At 45.8% G+C, this 17,788-nt stretch overlaps 1 protein-coding gene across 1 annotated transcript in view; it reads right to left on the bottom strand.

Annotated features, from left to right (window-relative positions):
• Nucleotides 1-17,550, bottom strand: part of LOC144754773 (ubiquitin-conjugating enzyme E2 D2-like) — a 67,109-nt gene extending 49,559 nt beyond the window's left edge. Inside the window, exon 1 of the mRNA XM_078642972.1 lies at nucleotides 17,318-17,550. Within this exon, the coding sequence (XP_078499098.1) occupies nucleotides 17,318-17,341 (24 nt within the window). The 5' untranslated portion in view covers nucleotides 17,342-17,550. The remainder of the gene's footprint in view (nucleotides 1-17,317) is intronic.
• Nucleotides 17,551-17,788: the final 238 nt, after the last annotated feature.

The following is a 17,788-nucleotide window of genomic DNA, read 5'->3' as shown; positions in this document are numbered from 1 at the left end:
AAATTATTATTAACCCCAACCCCTTGCGTGCTGATGACGGCCCCCGTCCGTCATGGAGCACGGTGGGCGTGTGCTGATGACAGCTGGGGGCCGTCATGAACCCGCCCACTTCGAAAAACACCACACAGGTGCAGAATCGCGGCCGCACACAAGGGGTTAATAGTTTTATATAGCGCGAACTAGACCCAAGACATCGGTTATCAGAGCGCTTTACATGAGCACCAGTTTAGTTACAGATGGACATATTCATTTTTGTTAGGCACGGGGAGGTTAAGTGATTTGCCCAGAATCACAGGATATTGAGGGTCGTTACAAAGACTCAAACACTTTTCACCAGCTTCGAGGTTGACCGCTCTAGCCACAGGGCTACAAATTAGGCCGTCAGCTACTAAAACAGTGAAAGCCCTGATTTATCACACTTTAAGGTAAACTGTACAGTAGAAGGGGTAACTACTTGAGGTCTCCTTTTAAAGAGCCAATTCTGAAATCATTGTTATGGGAGTTTTGGAGCTTGGGTTTCAGTTAATGGGAAAACAGGATAGCAGCAAACCACTGAACCTCAGGAGACAGCTGAACTTTAGGAAAAGGTCACTTTAGCCAAAGTATGAAAAGGAGCCTCTCCCTGACTGTCTTTTCACCAGAGGCATTGCTATTGGCCCAGTTACAGTTGCTGGATGAACCGGTACAACCATTGTATTTTGTTTTTAAGTTAACATAAAAAACATTGCGCTAGTTTATGAAAACTCACATTTCATTCACACATTTGAAAGCAGTGTTTTCTGAAACATAACTGTTCTTATGAGAGAAGTGCATACGGGGTCTTGCTCCAGTGAGGTAGATACGATGATGGAATGATTATCTTGATGCTGTCAAATTGTATTAAGGAAGCTGCTCCTCTGAAAATCATCAAGGTCAAATGTGAAAACATGTACAATTAGTTTCCAGGGGGAACTAAAAAAAAAAGTGGATTGAGAGAGAAAAATAAATAAGAGTGGTTGGAAGTTCTCCTGCAAGATATTCTTTCAAAGAAATATAAAAATATTATTAACCCAGTGAAAGAACGCTAACATCGCACACTTCCCATTGATCGATCCAGCAGACCCGCAAGCAAGTGGTTTCAATAACTAGTCACTGCACCGATGAAAAACTGGTACAATATGTGAAAAGACCAGTTTGAGAAAAAAATTCCAAGATTAGATCTACAACCCTCGGGGAAATTAGGGGTAGCTATAAAGAGGCAACTAAAAAACAAGCAGACAAGACTTTTTTGCTTTTCATGGATGTAATCAGAAGTAAAACAGTTTTTAATTAAGTGCAGCAAACCGACCATGTCAGGGAGACCCACGACCATATAAACGTACTTAAAGAAGTTTAAAAAGCACTAGTTAGGCGTGGCCAGCACCATGGTGGACTAGACGTGTCCGACCAGAGCTCAGTGAGCCAGTCAAAGAACCTACAATAATCCTATTCTCATATTAGTCATCCTGAGCCGTAAAGATAAAGTCTGAGCGAACGGAGAGCACAAATGCGGAGAAGACTTTGCAGCACCTGACCTTGGTCAAAATTGAACCGAAATGGAGAAAAGACGAACAACGGCAACTCAGGCAAGTTGGCGACGGCAGAAGCAATAAGGATTCCGGGGCTGCAATATGCCCGGGTTGTGAGACCCTGAGAGGGTGATCCTTGCCGCGGGAAGTAGCAGAGACTTTGTGCCACCGGTGTGCCCTCCAACTCCTCCTCCCTCCCAGCGTCGAGTGTGCAAAATGACAATCGCCGGGAACTGGAGGTCCCGCAACAGCCGCAATCGCTCCCATGATCTGGAGAGGAACAACCGGTCCGGTGGACCAAACTTCACAGTGTGTGCACCCGGGGACACGTACTACCTACTGAGGTCAGTCGCCGGGATCGCCCGGAATACCACTACTGCGAGGCGCAGACTCCTGCTGTGGGGCACCTCCATATGGTAACCTCACCAACAAGGGGGCGCACAAGACCCCCCAATGCTGACTACATGCACACCCTGTGGGGTCTGCGGCTACAGGAGAGCTATTCCAGCCGTGCACAGGGCAGAGGCGCCCATACACGGAGACCCACCGAGGACACAGCCTTACCACAGGACATCCAAACAGAGTGAAAATGTAGGGGAACCTAAGGCCCCCCTGCCCTCCTCATTCCCACCACACTAAGAATACACAGCAACAATCTCAGATGGCGAAGGACAAGGACCTGAAACCGCAGAGATATGGGAAGATGGATAAATTTGCTAAGATCCTATCTACAATGGAGGCCCCCACCACTGCATTTGCAGATGCACCGGACACCAATGTCATCCTTCAGGCTATCCAATCTTCCAGAGAGGAGCTGGAGAGTAAAATTGCCAAAATTAAAATAGATGATAACGTATTGCGTCAAGATCTCCTGAGTGTCTCGGAAAAAGTCACGCAAGCCAAACAGCGCATATCGGAGGTAGCAGAGACCTCGCGCACACTCTGGAGGGAGGTCACGGCCTTGACGACGGCCATGAAAGATGTGGTATGGAGGTCGATGACGCTGAAAATCGAGTGCAGAGAAACAACCTCCGCTTTCCAGAAGCAATAGAGGGATCGGATGCTGGTGCCTTCCTGCGCAAATGGCTGACAGACTGGCTCCCAGATGCAGTTCTACATTTGTTTTGTGATTGACAGGGCACACAGGATACCAGGAGCGCGACCACCGCCAGGAGCCCCACCTTGTCCGTTGATCGCCTGTTTTCTTAATTATCGGTATAGAGACCTCATCCTTCGAGAAATAAGACATAAGGGAGAAATAAGGATGGACAATACCAACATAATGGTGTTTCCGGATTACTCAAGAGATGTGCAAAAACACATCAAGACATTTGATTCAGTGAAAGAAAAGTTACGGACTTTACACATCACATATATGTTACTTTTCCCCACTAAACTCAAAGTGATTTATCATTCCAAAACACTGTTCTTTAACACACCAGAAGAGGCCTGGCACTTGTTGTAGGAACGCCCTCCAAAAGGGACATTAAGGAGCCCAGTAGCACCTTCCCAAAAGGCCCCCCCAGCCCACAGAAGAAGAAGGAGATTGTAACGCTTACAAAGAAGAAACAACATGACTGCACCCGGTGAACAAATCAGGGTGACGTCCTATCAAAGCAGGAACCCAGCCAAGACTACAACCCAGACGTCAGACTCCGAAAGCACGCACCTCACAGATAGGTCAAACACAGAGTTGCGGGTTGGAGAGCCTAGCAAACACTACTCCGCAGAATGCAAAGACCAATACATTACAACTGACTCGGAGGAAGACCACCCCTTGATGCAGAATATCAATCTCTTTAAAAATCCTGTAGGTGATGATTCTACGACTGCCACAAACACTAAGACCAGACAAGCAGATACAGAAGAATGAAGAGCAGCAGTGGGCCCGGAGTACCACACGGACAGTAAGCTGACGAAGGAGCTTCATACCCAGTGTGTTTTTCTCTTTTTGGTGTAATTGATTTTTACAATTCCTTTTGCCCTTGCTCCCTCCCTCCCCTTTATTTGTTCCCTTTCTATATTTTAGGTTGGACTTATTGTGTTTATTTTCGTTGAGTGTCTCCCTCCTATTGTAGATAGTTGTCGACACAGGTAGCCAGAGATACTGGCCCCCTGGGTGCTTAATACAGTCCCTTAGAATAGGAACGAGAGGGCTGGAAGAGTAGGACACTTGAGAAAGGGGAGTTTGGGAGGGTGGGTTGATAGACCTCTCCAATCCGAACACTACACAGTAGGTTACTTTAACCCAAGGGACAGTCGGTTGGGTAATGGGGGGAGTTTGGGGAAGGCGGGTTGGGGTTTAAACACAGTTAATGGGTAGATTAGAATAGATATGTATTTATTGAGAGAACAGATGAGGAAAAAGGGAGACCTGGGAAGCAGTTCCGGCAGTGAAGAGGGCAATTCACAACTATTATGACAACACTTAGAAATGACTCTTACTCAGTCCTTTAATGGAACGTTAATCGGATGGGGAACAAAGTTAAGAGAGGACTGGTGTCATCATACATTAAGAGACTAAAACCAGACGTCATATTCCTGCAAGAGACATTTGAAGGGTACACAATGTGGGTTCCTAGGTAGAGGGGCATACAAGACATTGGCCGGCGCGGGGTTCTCCACTGGGGCGAGGGGAGTGGCCATCCTAATTAGGATATGTTCGCCATTCAGAATCGAGCGCACATGGATAGACCCCAACGGAACATATGTAGAGGTCAAAGGTATTTAGGACAGGATGGACATCTCCTTCATTAGCGTATACTCACCCCCTAGATTGCTTAGCCACACGCTAGAGAAACTTGCTGCTATTCGTCTGGAAGTGGGCTCTGGCACTCACCTTATCAGGGGAGACTACTATGATGTAATGTACCCCCTACTGGACCATACGACAACTTCAACCGGGGGTCCCAAAGAGACAACTTAGAGTTTTGCAGATACGCTGGCATTAACTGACATATGGCGCAGACAAAATTCCCCAGACTAAAGTCTACTCCTATTCAGGTGCCCACAAAGCCTTCTCAAGGATAGATTATATCCTAGCCCCAGCAGGAGAACTAGCAGAGGTCCTAAAAAATAGAATACCTGGCGAGAGGTCTCTCTGACCACTCACCCCTATAGCTCACAATGGGCCTCGGAACAATGCGCTCTGCCAGGGAATGGAAGCCCAATGCATGGAAATTAAAAGACCCTAAGGTGGCCAAGGAAACAGGAGTGGACTCTGAACTTTACTTTCAGGAAAACATTGTGTCCGTAGACTCAGCCATTACACTATGGGAAGCATACAAACCTGTCCTACGGGATAGAGTTTAGAACATTATAGCATATAAGAAGCAGAAGGAATGAGAGGAGATTATGGGGCTTAAATCACAACTCCTACGAACTGAAACACAAGCGACGGCCCCTCCCTGTTGAGGAGAATACACATTCTCCGGCAGGAATACTCAGCCCTAGCTAAGAAGGTGTGCAACACGCGATACAAGCCATGCACCAGCGCCTGTACGACGCTGGAGACAAGGCGGGCAGGTTGCTTGCATGGCTAAGTAAAAAAAGAGCTTGATCGCAGATGGGTGGCTCAAATATAGACAGATGATAGTCAGACCTACACGACGCCCACAGAAATAGCCAGTGCCTTTGCTGGGTACCATGATGTCTTTTATGAAAAATGTCCTCTTGCAGAACCATCATTCTTCAAGAACATTAGAGTTCCCTAAATTAGTACAGAGCGATTCAGACATTGGAGAAGGAAAAAATATGTAGGAAGAAATCAGGGAAGCCATTGGTCAGTTGAAAACTGGGAAAGTTCTGGGTCCCAATGGGTTACCACCTGAACTTTTTAAGCAAAATGCTGCACTATTTAGCCCTCCTCTTCTCAATCTGTTTTTAGTGGCACAGACAGTGGGTAGCCTTCCAAAATATCTGTGAACAGGACAGACCACCAGAGAAATGTAGTTCATATTGGCCCATTTCCCTCATTAACAGAAAAAAAAATATTAGCTAGAATATTAGCCAACAGACTCACCGGAGTAATATCAACTTTCTTCATAAGGACCAGTCAGGCTTTATGCCAAAGAGATCAACAAGACTCAACCTTCGGAGAATACATAACTGATTGGAGGTAGCAAATACCAGGGCAGACCCCCACCTTATCCTGCCCCTCGATGCGGAGAAACAATTTGACGCCGTCCACTGGCCTTTTCTCATGACTGCCCTGGAAGGGTTTGGATTTGTCCCTACATTTAGTCAATGAATAACCATTCTCTAGAAAAGACCCCTGGCTAGGACACGGGTCAATGGAGTAGTTTCAAAGGAACTTCCAATAGAACATGGGACACGTCAGGAGTGCCCTCTGTCCCCCCTCCTCTTTGAGCTGGTGTTGGAGCCTCTTGCGCATGTCATCCGAACACACCCAAACATAACGGGTTTCCTGGGGAGAGGGAATGAGTCCTTAGATGAGCGCATATCATTATATACGGACTACATCCTTCTGTATGTCAGAAACCCTGACGAGACACTCCCGAGTACTCCGTCTAGTTTTTAGGGCTATGGTGCGCATGTAGAATATAAAATCAACTGGGAGAAATCTTGGATATATCCAGTGGGTCGGGATAGAGGGTCATAAGGACACAGTCAGCTTCAGATAGCACCTACTCGCATAAAATACCTTGGAATGTATGCCACCACGGATAAAGCATAAGCTCTAAATCACAACCTCTATCGAGTACTCAAAGATTTTAGCGCAGATGTAGAAAGATGGAAATCTGCCATTAATATTGCTGGGCTGCCCGGCGATTTACAAAATGATAGTACTCCCCAAACTCCTATATATCCCCCAAAACACACCAACCGGTACCAGACGAGGCATTTATTAAGATTGACGGTATACTGAGGACGTTCCTATGGGAAGGGAGACCCGCCAGGATAGCACTTACAACACTGCAACACAACCAATAGGGGTATATCCCTATCAGAGCATATTACTGGGCGACTCACTTGATTGTGGTAAATGAATGGGAACATATCCCGGAGACCACCCCACGTACGCAATGGAACACACGCAATTTGGAAAGAGCTCACACATACACTACCTCTACGGTGGGAAGGGTACTGCACAACTTTTAATGACCACACAAGTGATGAAAATAGCATGGAAGAAAGCGGGAAGGCAAATTAAGTGGAATAACCGAGTTACAAGTGAAACTCCTCTTTGGAAGGGGGGGCGGCTTAAAAAAACTCATAAAACTGACAGGATTTGGGAAATGGGACCTGCTGGGGATCTCACAAATCAAAGACATATTGGACCGTACAGAGCTTGCAGCATTTTGCTTCCTCCAGACGGAGTACGATATGCACCAGACACAATACTACAAATACTTGCAGCTAGCACATGCCTGGATGGCACAGTGTATAGACATTGATAATCTCCCCGAATATGCCCCGTTAGAGGGACGACTCTTAATGGGTGAAATCAAGGAAAAGGCAGTCTCCTGGACACATCAAACCATAATAAATAACAGACCAGACTCTTGAAACTGAGAGCGAAATGGGAGGCAGAACTAGGCAATATGGACTACTTGGATTGGGAAATTGTGCTGATGCATCCCCGGGAAGTGGCGATTAAGTCCCACCTTAGACGGATCCAATTTAAATATTTGCATAGTATATATTAGGATAGAGCTTGACTGCACCTCATAGGGAAGGCTAACACAGCCAACTGCCTTAGATGCCGCATGACCAATGGCACATATTTCCACACGATATGGGAATGCCGCCACATACAGAAATACTGGGCAACCCTACTGACGGAGTTAGAAGACATCCTAGAGGATAAGATAACCCCGGACCCTAAGGTTGTTTTGATGGGTTTACACACAGAAGTTGATCTCCCCCAAAAAAACTTAACGCTGCTTAATTTGGGACTAGTGGTGGCCAAACAAGACTTGGCATGCAGATGGGGAACTGCACAAAGCCCCTCAATGGATGAGTGGAGGAAGGGAATGGACCTGTATGTGTCACGGGAAAAAAACGACGTATATAGCTGGTGGCTGCCCCAAAACATGGGCACCATGGATAAAACATTACTGTCTCCAGATAGAGGACTCACAGTGAGCCATCGGGTCACGCGGTGGCCAGAGGGGAGACGAGTGGAAGGGGCCTGAGAGACAGGGGAACTGCGTTACCAACTCTGAAAGCTTATTTTTTACTGTAATATATATTACTGCAGTTGAATGTCAATGTAATACTGAACACTATCTCGCTTTTTGGAAATTCCCACTGTTCATGTACTGAAATCAAAAAAATGCTAATAAAAACTTTTTTTAAAAGCACTAGCCACTATTATAATGAAATTAGTCAGTGTATCTTCAATGCTTTAAATCTATTTTATTGATTTTTCTGGCATCTTCAAATGCACAAAGCAGAATCGACTCTTGTTACATAGCACACCGCGAATATATACAACAATAAACAGGCCCGTCTGCTGCAAAATCAGTGCACACTGAAAAAGTATTAAGTAAAAGATTATTATTATTATTTTTTTTTTAAACAAACAGATTAGCAAGGAATCCTCCCTCCCCAAACATCCTTCTTTCTCCCGTGGATGTAACTCCATAGGAAAATACATGGTAACTTTGGGCACAGGGCAAGTGTGTTTCATTGGGGGTAGCGCTGGGATGAATGATGGTCCCAATGCTATCAATGGTGCGGTGTCTCCGTCAGGTGTAGCATATGTAGGTACCTGGGGAAGTTGAGTTCTTGAAACTCCTGGGACAGAAACTCAATACATGGCTGCCATGTTATGTGGAAGGATCTCTTGGTGCTCTATGGCTGCTATGATTTTCTCCAACCGAAAAGGCCCCAAAGACGTTGAAGCCATTCTGTATAATCTGGCGCTCAGTATCGAAGGTTTGGCTGCACACAGGGCCTTGCCTCAACAAAGTTACTTGCCCATTCGCTATGACGAGTCAGGTTATTATCAGGGTAAGTTATATATTAGGGCCTATGTGCCCCTTCTGGCGAGCTGACAAGCAGTGCTGTTGACTCAAAGTGAAGGAGCATTACAGATTCCTTTAAATCTTGGTTTTAGCTTGTCATGTGTGTTCTGTGTTCAGAGACGGCGGTCAAAAGTCAGTTTAAATCTACAATTACTTTGCTTTCTCTGACTGCAAAGTTCAAGGATTTTGAAAAGTATACTGTCTGACCAAAGTGCTGTACAAAAAGTGAGAAATGAAAGGCTGTAGGGCGCCATGTTTTATTCCAACATTTAAATAGCTAAAAAGTAAACTGTACAAACATTTCAAAATACATTTCAGAAGTTATGAAAGCCCTTGTTTTGTAATTCTGTGTGACGAAAAAATAATTTTAGTACGATGAAAACAAATCGGAACATTTTACTTTGATGTGCAAGTGATAAAAAGGTTTGCAGAAACCCAATTCCTACAGATTGTTTATACACTGTATAGTTTTAGAAGTTAAACTGCATGTTACTGGGAACGTGCTGTCTGTATATAGCAATGCATTACCGCCTCATGCTTTAGTGACATTAACGGTGAGTTTTTGAAGCGGAATTGGGACACATTCCTGCCCCGGCCCTGATGGCAATGTTATTAGTGAACTAAGAGGTAAGTGAGGGGTCACGTGTATGCAGGCTACATTCTTATTATGCATGGAGCAATCATTTATTTAATTAAATCAAACCAAATACTATTCTTTTGTACAGCAGGAACGCTTAACTCCCACATTAGAAGATGCTCTCATATGGGATCATGAAGAAAAAGTGGCTCTGGAAAACAAAATATTTGCCTAGGATGACCTAATGAGACAACTTATGGGTCAAGTGCATTACAGGTAGGTCGAGTAGATTATTCAAGTTACTAGGCCTTCAGGTCTAGTAACTTATGATTTTTCGACGTCTGATGGCTGTTGTCTATCACAGGGGACCACAATGGGTAGGTCAATGGTCTGGGTAGAACGAGCAAGATGTAGGCCAGGATTCGCAGCAGGTCAGTATGAAACATTGCATTATGTTGTGAAGAACTTCCTCCCAGTATGCAGCTACTTTCAAGCAATTCCACATGATGTGAGGGAATGTCTCTACACCCCCCGCAATTCCTCCAACATGTGGTGGATGTGGCTGGGTGCCATTTATATATGCGTTCCAGTGTATAGTCCCAACAGCGAGTCATCTGCAGAAGAGCCCCCTTTCCTGAGCTGCTTGTAGCGGAGACCCATGCTCTAGTGTGCATGTTCCTCTTGAGACGTGGAAGTCAATAGTTTTCTGACAGAATGTGTTTGTCATCCCTTTTCGTTATTAACCACTTTTCATACGGTGTAAGGGCCCTACTGGCTGGGCTGCAGGACCCAGTGTCAGAACTGCCAATAATGTAGTCATTCCATCTCTGGGAAGTCATAATCCGGTTTCAACTGCTTAAAGGGTGAAATGCCCTCAGTCGTAAAGAGGTCTCCCTCCCTCTTACAGTTGGCCTGTTGCCAGTCCTAGTATGAAACACCCTTTGATGTCGGCATACAGTCAGGACTGGTCAGTATGGGGGTCAAGGGTGGTGCTGACTGGGGCATGCCTTTAGCCGATGGAACCCATGCGGTGTCGTTATACGCTGACGACTTACTACTTTATATCAGAGACTGACTTGCTTACCACCGGCGCTCACTGACATATTCCGTACGTTCGGAGAGATGTCAGGACTCAAGGTCAATTGGGCAAAGTCTGGGGTGTGTACTCCTTTGACGCTGCCTCACCAGAATGTGCTATCACGGTTCTAGCGGAACGACTTGTCTGGTATACAACAACTTTTCGCTATCTGGGGATAAGCATGTACCGAGACCCCACCGACGTATTAGAAGGCAATCTAATAAGGGCAATCTCATCGCTCAGGGCGCAGGTAACCTTCTGGAACTCACTCCCACTCGATGTCCCGAGCCGAATCACCCTAACGAAAATGATAGTGTTGCCCAAACTGCTGTATTTCTACGCTAACCTTCCAGTCTACGTCCCCATCCGAATATTCCGCGAACTAGAGACACTAATCAGAAAATTGATATGGAACGCGGGAATACCCAGGGTTGCGCTGAAGACGCTGTATGCGCCAACGGAGGCTGGGTGTCTGCCTGTCCCCAATCAGGAGCTTTATTACTCAGCCGCACAGCTACAGTGGGTGACCTACTGGTTAAGTGGGAAAAACCTAAGAGATACGGCCACGGACACTACGGTCATGACAACAACTCAAGTGCATGCACTTTTTCACCCGTTAGCTAAAACCCGCTGCCCAGAGCAGCTACATCTAGCGGTGGCGCGGAAGTGTTACATTAGAAGTTTGAAGCTTACGAGCTCCACAAAGCTGTATACTCCGAACCTACCATTACTGGGGACTCCCTGGGAAGACGGCGCGCTCGCGGAAGCGGCATTGAGCAGCTGGACACGGGCTGAACTGGATACACTAGGAGACCTGTTTGCAGAGGGTGCCTTAATACCATTCGAGACGCCGGCTGCAGACACGGGACTGCCGGTGGGACAGTTCCTAACACATGCAGTGCTTATATGCACGCTAACATGGGCCTGGGGCGACCTCACAGAAGAATTGCCGACCCACCTGCTAATACAATATTTACACGTGATGGTCCCACATGGTGCACTGGCTTGCACACGCATACACAGTTTTCCTCCCAGCGCTTACGAGATAAATGGACAGAGGACAGGGGACGGACATGGTCTGACAAAGAATGGGCGGTGGCATTAGCCGGAACACTCAACATCCCACGCAATTCCCGCTTCAAAATCATTCAATACTATATTATACACGTGCATATTTATCCCCAGACAAGATAAAACGATATTTTGGACCGACCAAGACGGCATGCCCCAAGTGCGGACTAGTAGATGCTAATTTTCTACATATGCTCTGGCTTTGCCCTCTCCTACAAGACTATTGGAAAGTGGTGTCGACTTCCCTGGCAGCAGGGACAGGGGGTGGCTTACAGCACACGTGGGAGGCATGTCTATTGGGCCTCTACAAACTGACGAAACAGGACGAAAGTCCCGGCCAGATTTTGGGATCTTGGTTTAATAACAGCAAAAAGGCTTATTACCAAGCGCTGGAAGAATAGCGAGCCCGCCCAGGCAATACATTGGCGTAACTCCTTTGACAATTGGGTGGGAGAGTGTAGCTTTGCACAGGGAAGAAACGGCTGGGCTCCGTGCTTACCCCATAGCCCTGGCCTGGGACGACACCTTGGCCGCTTTTCACCGGGTGTGCCTGCAGGGAGGTATTACTTAGACACAATCCCCTTTGCTTACTGTCTTGACGATGGTACCTGCGTCAGTGACTGTACCATATAGTGACCCTGCATTTATACCCCAGCGGGAGGGCAGGCACTGTCGTAGCATACCCGGTGAGCCTACCTACCGCGACCCGATAGGACCAGACCTTTGCGGCACTGGAGCAGGGACCATGGCCCCTCTGGCTCCCCCTGTGCGGGCCCCCCCCTGCGGGCCCCCCCTGCTTTCCCCGCCCCCTTCCCCCTCCCGCCCTGCCCACACGCTTCTCTCCTCTGCCCTCACTGGGCCAAGAAATTTGCAGAGCCCTTCCTCCTCTCTGGCCGACCCCCCCCCCCCCCCGACGCAATAACACCCCACACCCTAACGACTCACATCGATGACAGAGCACCACATGTACCCACCCTAGCCCATATTACTTCTCATTTGATTTGTTTTTTTCCTTGTGTTTTCAGTTTCTATTTTACAAGTTATTGTTCTACGTTTGATATATTACACATAAGGTATTGAATATCGAATGATGTGCGGATCCCTCTGGCGACCGCGGGCGCAGATTTGAGTACACTTTAATTGTAATCCCGAGAGATGAGCGTGCTCCTTTTGGGAACGGGATGGGAGACGCACCTTAGAAATTGTGACATTGACGAGTGATATACATGACCAGGCATACTGCAACACTGTTCTGTCCAGACCCTTTCTTGCATAAAGTTCCTCCCAAGTGGGATGGCACCCACCAGCTGGTATGTAACTGATTCGGTTTGTTGGATGTAATCCTATTTGTTTTTCAAATGACTTCAATTATTCCTGGACTTTTCATTTCTCTGGAAAAGGTGCCCTAAACCGGATGTTTGATTTGCAGGAATTGTATGGTGGGAACTGTCAACTTAGCGAACTGTTGTGGAGTATATATATTTGTGTACCGGTGATTTACATTCTTGCCATTTAATTTTCTTTTATCATGTACAAAGGAAGGAAAGGGGAAAATACAAGCTTATCCTGTAAGAAACCACTGCTTTGTTCTGTAATCTCAAATAAAAACTGCAATAAAAGATATTCAAACAAAATGGGGGTCAAGGGTGATGGCATACGCATTAGGCACGGTGATGTAGCAAGTCTGTCCCATACTTCTAGTACGCCCTTCATGACTGGGGAGGTATAGATACTGGGAGGTAAACTCTTTCGACACCCAGGGGACTTTCTAAATGAGTATATCTGCTAACACCAGGTTCATAAAGCACCCGTGTTTTTCAGGAGGTGGGGCGATGCCATTTCAAAATATAGTGGAGCTGCGCAGCAGCGTAGTAGGACAGTAGTACGGAAGGTAGGGAACTCCCAGACCACCTTCCTCTATAGCCAGATAAGCCCTACCTTTCCTCATGCGAGGTTTCTTGCCCTCCCAGATAAAGTGGTCTATGCACCTCTGCATTTGCTCTAGCATACCTTCTGGTGGGGATATCAGGATTGTTTGCAGTCTGACAGTAGAGCACATTTTAATTCCCAAATATGTAATGTAGTGTTGTGTCTTCTGTGAGAGGTAATAGATAAAGTGCTGCGGTGCATTAATGGCCAAAATTAAGGATTTAGAGGAGTTTACTTTAAACTCAGAGGCTTTGCTAAACTCATCTAGTTCAGAGAGTAGAGCAGGGATTGAGGACAGGGGATCCGTTAGCATCACCATGAAACCATGGATATAACTATTTTATGTTGGTGCCCACCAAACTGCACCCCTTTTATATTTCGATGGAGCCATTCTTTCAGCCAACAGCTCCATATACAGTATGAAGAGGAGGGGAGACGGGCAGCCCTGCCACGTACTCCCATCACACAGCGATGGGCCTCGAAAGAAGGTCAATTACCTCAATTCTCGCTTTGGGACAAGTAGCTGCTAAATATCCACTCACGGAACCGGGACCAGAACCACTTTTTCTAGTGTCTCTGCTAGCCAATGGACTCAGTCAAATTATTTTTCAGCATTAATGGCGAGTAGGAACGTAGGGCCCACTACTCACTTAATTTTATCCAGGAGGTGAAGGAGTTGCTTAGTGTTGTCACAGCACCCACTTTCAGGAATGTAACCCGCTTGGCCTGGGTATCAGCCCCATCATATACGGAACCAGCCTCTGGGCTAATACCCCTGTAAAGATCTTCGCATCGATATTCAGTAGTGATATGGGCCTGTAGGAGGAACAGTGCAGGGGGTCTTTCCCAAGCTTGTGTATAACAGTTACCACTGCTTTCTGCATGGATGGGGCAAAGGCTCCAGTCTTTGCAAAGTCATTATAAAGTAGAATCAAACCTGGGACCAGGTTGTCCAAGTGGCATTAAGGGTCTATGCTTAGGTCAAGCAGCTTGTGAACCTTCTGCCCAAGTGCTTCAATTTTACTTCCCTGGAGCCACCTGCAGTTTACAGCACACTGCTTTGCTGACTTCTACCCCCCAAACTCGCATCTCACCTCTTTTAGATCTTTAGAAAAGTCCTCCAGCAGGATGGCTGAGTCACTGTGTAGCTTGTCTAACCAGTCCTACATACAGGCTCGGGTGAGTGGTGTCTCTGCCGACCCATGTGACAGCCTAGTGGGAGAAAAGTCTGACTGTCTCCCCAACTAGTAATGTCCCTACCACCTTCTTAGAAGCTGCTTTCGCAAGGGTGTCCATCAAGTTGGCATCTTTCTTGTTACTGCCTGACGCGCTATATATATATATATATATATATATATATATATATATATATATATATATATATATAAAAATAATATACACACACACATACACACACACACACACGCTTACCATAAGGTCTAGATATATGTGGCAATAATAGGTACTCTACTTATCCCATCTTCTAATAATCCTGGATGTTTGATAGGTGATTTTAGAAACTATTTTAATAGAGGGTACCCTGTGCTCTGACATATGACCAGTGAAATAGTATTTTAGTGTTCCTTATTGCATACGAAATAACACCCAATTTTAAATATTTTTTGGTAAAAACATTTGGGAAGGTGCCCCCTTTCCAACTGCAAGCATTTATGACGAACAATAAAATTCAGGATTTCAACCTCAGAAGCATCAAGGCAGCTTTTTTGTTCGCTATTCAAACAGCCATTCCCTATATTGCTGATGTAGGTGGTCCAGTTTATTGTGTTCAATTTGTCAGCTGATTAACACGCCTCTGAGCACCCCACCAGGTTGAGCAGTGTGTAGGTTGGTATCAAGAGGCTCTCAGAGCCAATCATGTCCAAGAGAAAGGCTCTGGTTGTGAATGGAAAGAGAATACAATAAATATTTCATATAAAGTACTAAAGTGGATCTTTCTTGTGTTTTTCTAAAGTTAAGCAGCATTCTTGCCCAGTCCCTGGATCAACTCATCAGAACATGAATTTCAAGATGTCTATGAAAAGCCACAACTATCTTTCTCCCACTATACCCTGAGGCTGCTAAGCAGGTCTTGTCGCCTATACTCTGAAGCAGATCAGTCTAGAACTGCCAAGGCCATTATCGACAAAGCAATATTAGGGATTCCCCTTTTTGATGAATCATTCACAGTCACTGCAGATAAACTGCAAGTCATATAGAATAAAGCATCTAGTGCAATCACGAATACAGTAAGGACTGCTCGTCTCTAGTTCTCCACTGACCCCGTGGATTCAATTCAAGGGTCTCACAATTCTTCATAAATCAGTCTCATTTAACAGTTCTGAATCTCGGACAATGATTTGTACATTCTCGGCTAGCGAGAGAGGAGATTAGGGGCAAACAAACTGGTCCTTCTACTAAAAAGCATTTTAGGCAGCAGACAGGCAGCAGATAGTTTACGACTATTGCCATCAGTAGAGGGAATAAAATATCCGAGGCCCTTAAGGTTTCTCATCGAATCCATGCACTTCGAAACTTTCTAAGAATGCCAGTTTTAAACTTAACTTTCATGCACTGTAACAGTAATTTACTTGTGCGGTGTCTACTTGTCCTTTCGACTCCTGGTTTGCAAAACTATGGAGTAAAAATCATTTGGGCTACAGACAGAAATAACGTTCATCAGAAACCGAACATAAATCAAGAGATTAGATTAAAAAACAATAAATGTCACGAACATAATCTGGGATGGAGTTCATAATTAGCCACCTAGAAACCAAAAATATTTCTTCACATAGCAACCTTGCCTGTGTGACTAGAAATAATATATTTCCATTGATTAAAGTGCATGTTCTGCTAAAAATCCTCATTTTAAAGGGGCCCAACAGCTTAACAGTGACACTCCCTCCTCTAAACAGCGGTCTTCAAACTGCATGTGGAGAGGAAGAAGCAAAGTTCTGGCCAACAGCAGCACCTACTTTGTCCCTGTAGAAAGCAGTCAAACGTCATGTTTTGAAGAAGTGTTGTGATTTAGTGATGAGCTATATAAACACAGTGAGCTCACGAACGACCTAAGCAAGGCACCAAGATCCATTCTTCCGTGATATCAACTAAACACGAATTACACTTAGTGGCAAATCCACACTGTAATTCGCCCACTACGTGATGAGGCAAATTAGTAAGTAAGAATGCGTCAAATACATATTATTAGAGCGCCCTTTAAATGTTATTTAAAGAAGACATATAAGATGCCTCATAGAAATATGTAGTCCAAGTGGTTTCACGTCAGGTCTCATTTCCATGCAGTCAAGGCTATTCAACCAACAAGACTTTGCATGCGAGCAAATATAAGCCATTACAGGATGTGAATAGTGAAACACGCAGTACCAGAAAACCGACATGTGACTGCTCAAAAGGTATGACACGCTAAAAGGCATTAACAAAAGATTATTCCCAATGTTTGAGTTTTATGTTACACAGTTTACATATAGCAAATCTGCCATTTACACGGCTTTTAGGCGCCGATAGATCTCGGCTTTCCTACAGTCTAGTAAATACAGGCAGGTAGACGAATGCCACGCCTACTTAAGGCATTCAGGTCTTATTCCAGCGCGATTTATTTATTAGAACACTACCATATATGGGGTGCGTTTGGGGCGAGTGCACTTTTATTAGCTTATGCTTTATGGGTTATATCATATTATATGTGAAGGTATATGGGATAGTCAGATAAAGAAGTATAGCACATGCCAGTGAAGCCTAAAAGAGCAAGGTAGCGTTGATTTACTTCTTTCAACTTCAAGGCCGCGTCCTCAAGGCTGTTAGAGGCGGAAGCAAGAGAGATATGGCGGGCGAATGGGAGGGATGGACCAAGTCAGGAAGGTACCCTCGAACACACATCGGTGACGGTGTAACCGCGCAACCCAACCCAATAACCAGAAACAGGGGACTGAAATACTTTACTGGGGGAACATGACAACGTGTTGGCCCGGGAGTCATAGATGTGTGATCACGGTCTAAATCCACAGCGGCCTTGTAAGCAACACTAGCGATCTGCCCGGAAAAGGCGCAGAGTTGGGCAGTGAGCTCGCCCTGGCGCCTCTTTTGTTAGGATGTTTGCAATGCCCACCTTATGTATCCGCTTGAGGGCCATGGGAGAGGCCGGCAGACTGTGCGGCGGCGGGACGCGCTGGAGACGGGACCTGCTGTCGCCGGTACTGGAATGGAGGATCGGTGACTCACCGGCTCCTCCTCTTTCAGTTTCGGCAGATTCCCCTGACTCACTGACACGGGGCGTTATCCGGAGCAGCCCGGCACTCTTGTCGTCTTTTGTTTCCGCTTTTACTTATAGGCTGCTTGACCTCGTACCTCGTGCATGCAGGGAAATGAAGTCCGCGCTGTCAAAACCTGGCCCGCCCCACTTCTGCAGCCGTCGCTGCGTCGCTCTTGCTCGAGCTTCGGAGGGAAAGGGTAACGTTAATAGTATATCAGTAGTAAAAAAAAAACTGCGTTAAAGATCTTGGGCGGCAGGGGCTCTTGGGAGCCGAGGAACTGCAAATACAGATAGAAAAAACATGGTTCGCTATTTTAGAAGCAGCCC

This window comes from Lissotriton helveticus, chromosome 5_1 (genome assembly GCF_964261635.1).
Source record: "Lissotriton helveticus chromosome 5_1, aLisHel1.1, whole genome shotgun sequence".
Taxonomy (NCBI): Eukaryota; Metazoa; Chordata; class Amphibia; order Caudata; family Salamandridae; genus Lissotriton; species Lissotriton helveticus.
Note: the sequence above shows the minus strand (reverse complement) of the source record. Positions and strands in the feature narration are given on the sequence as shown.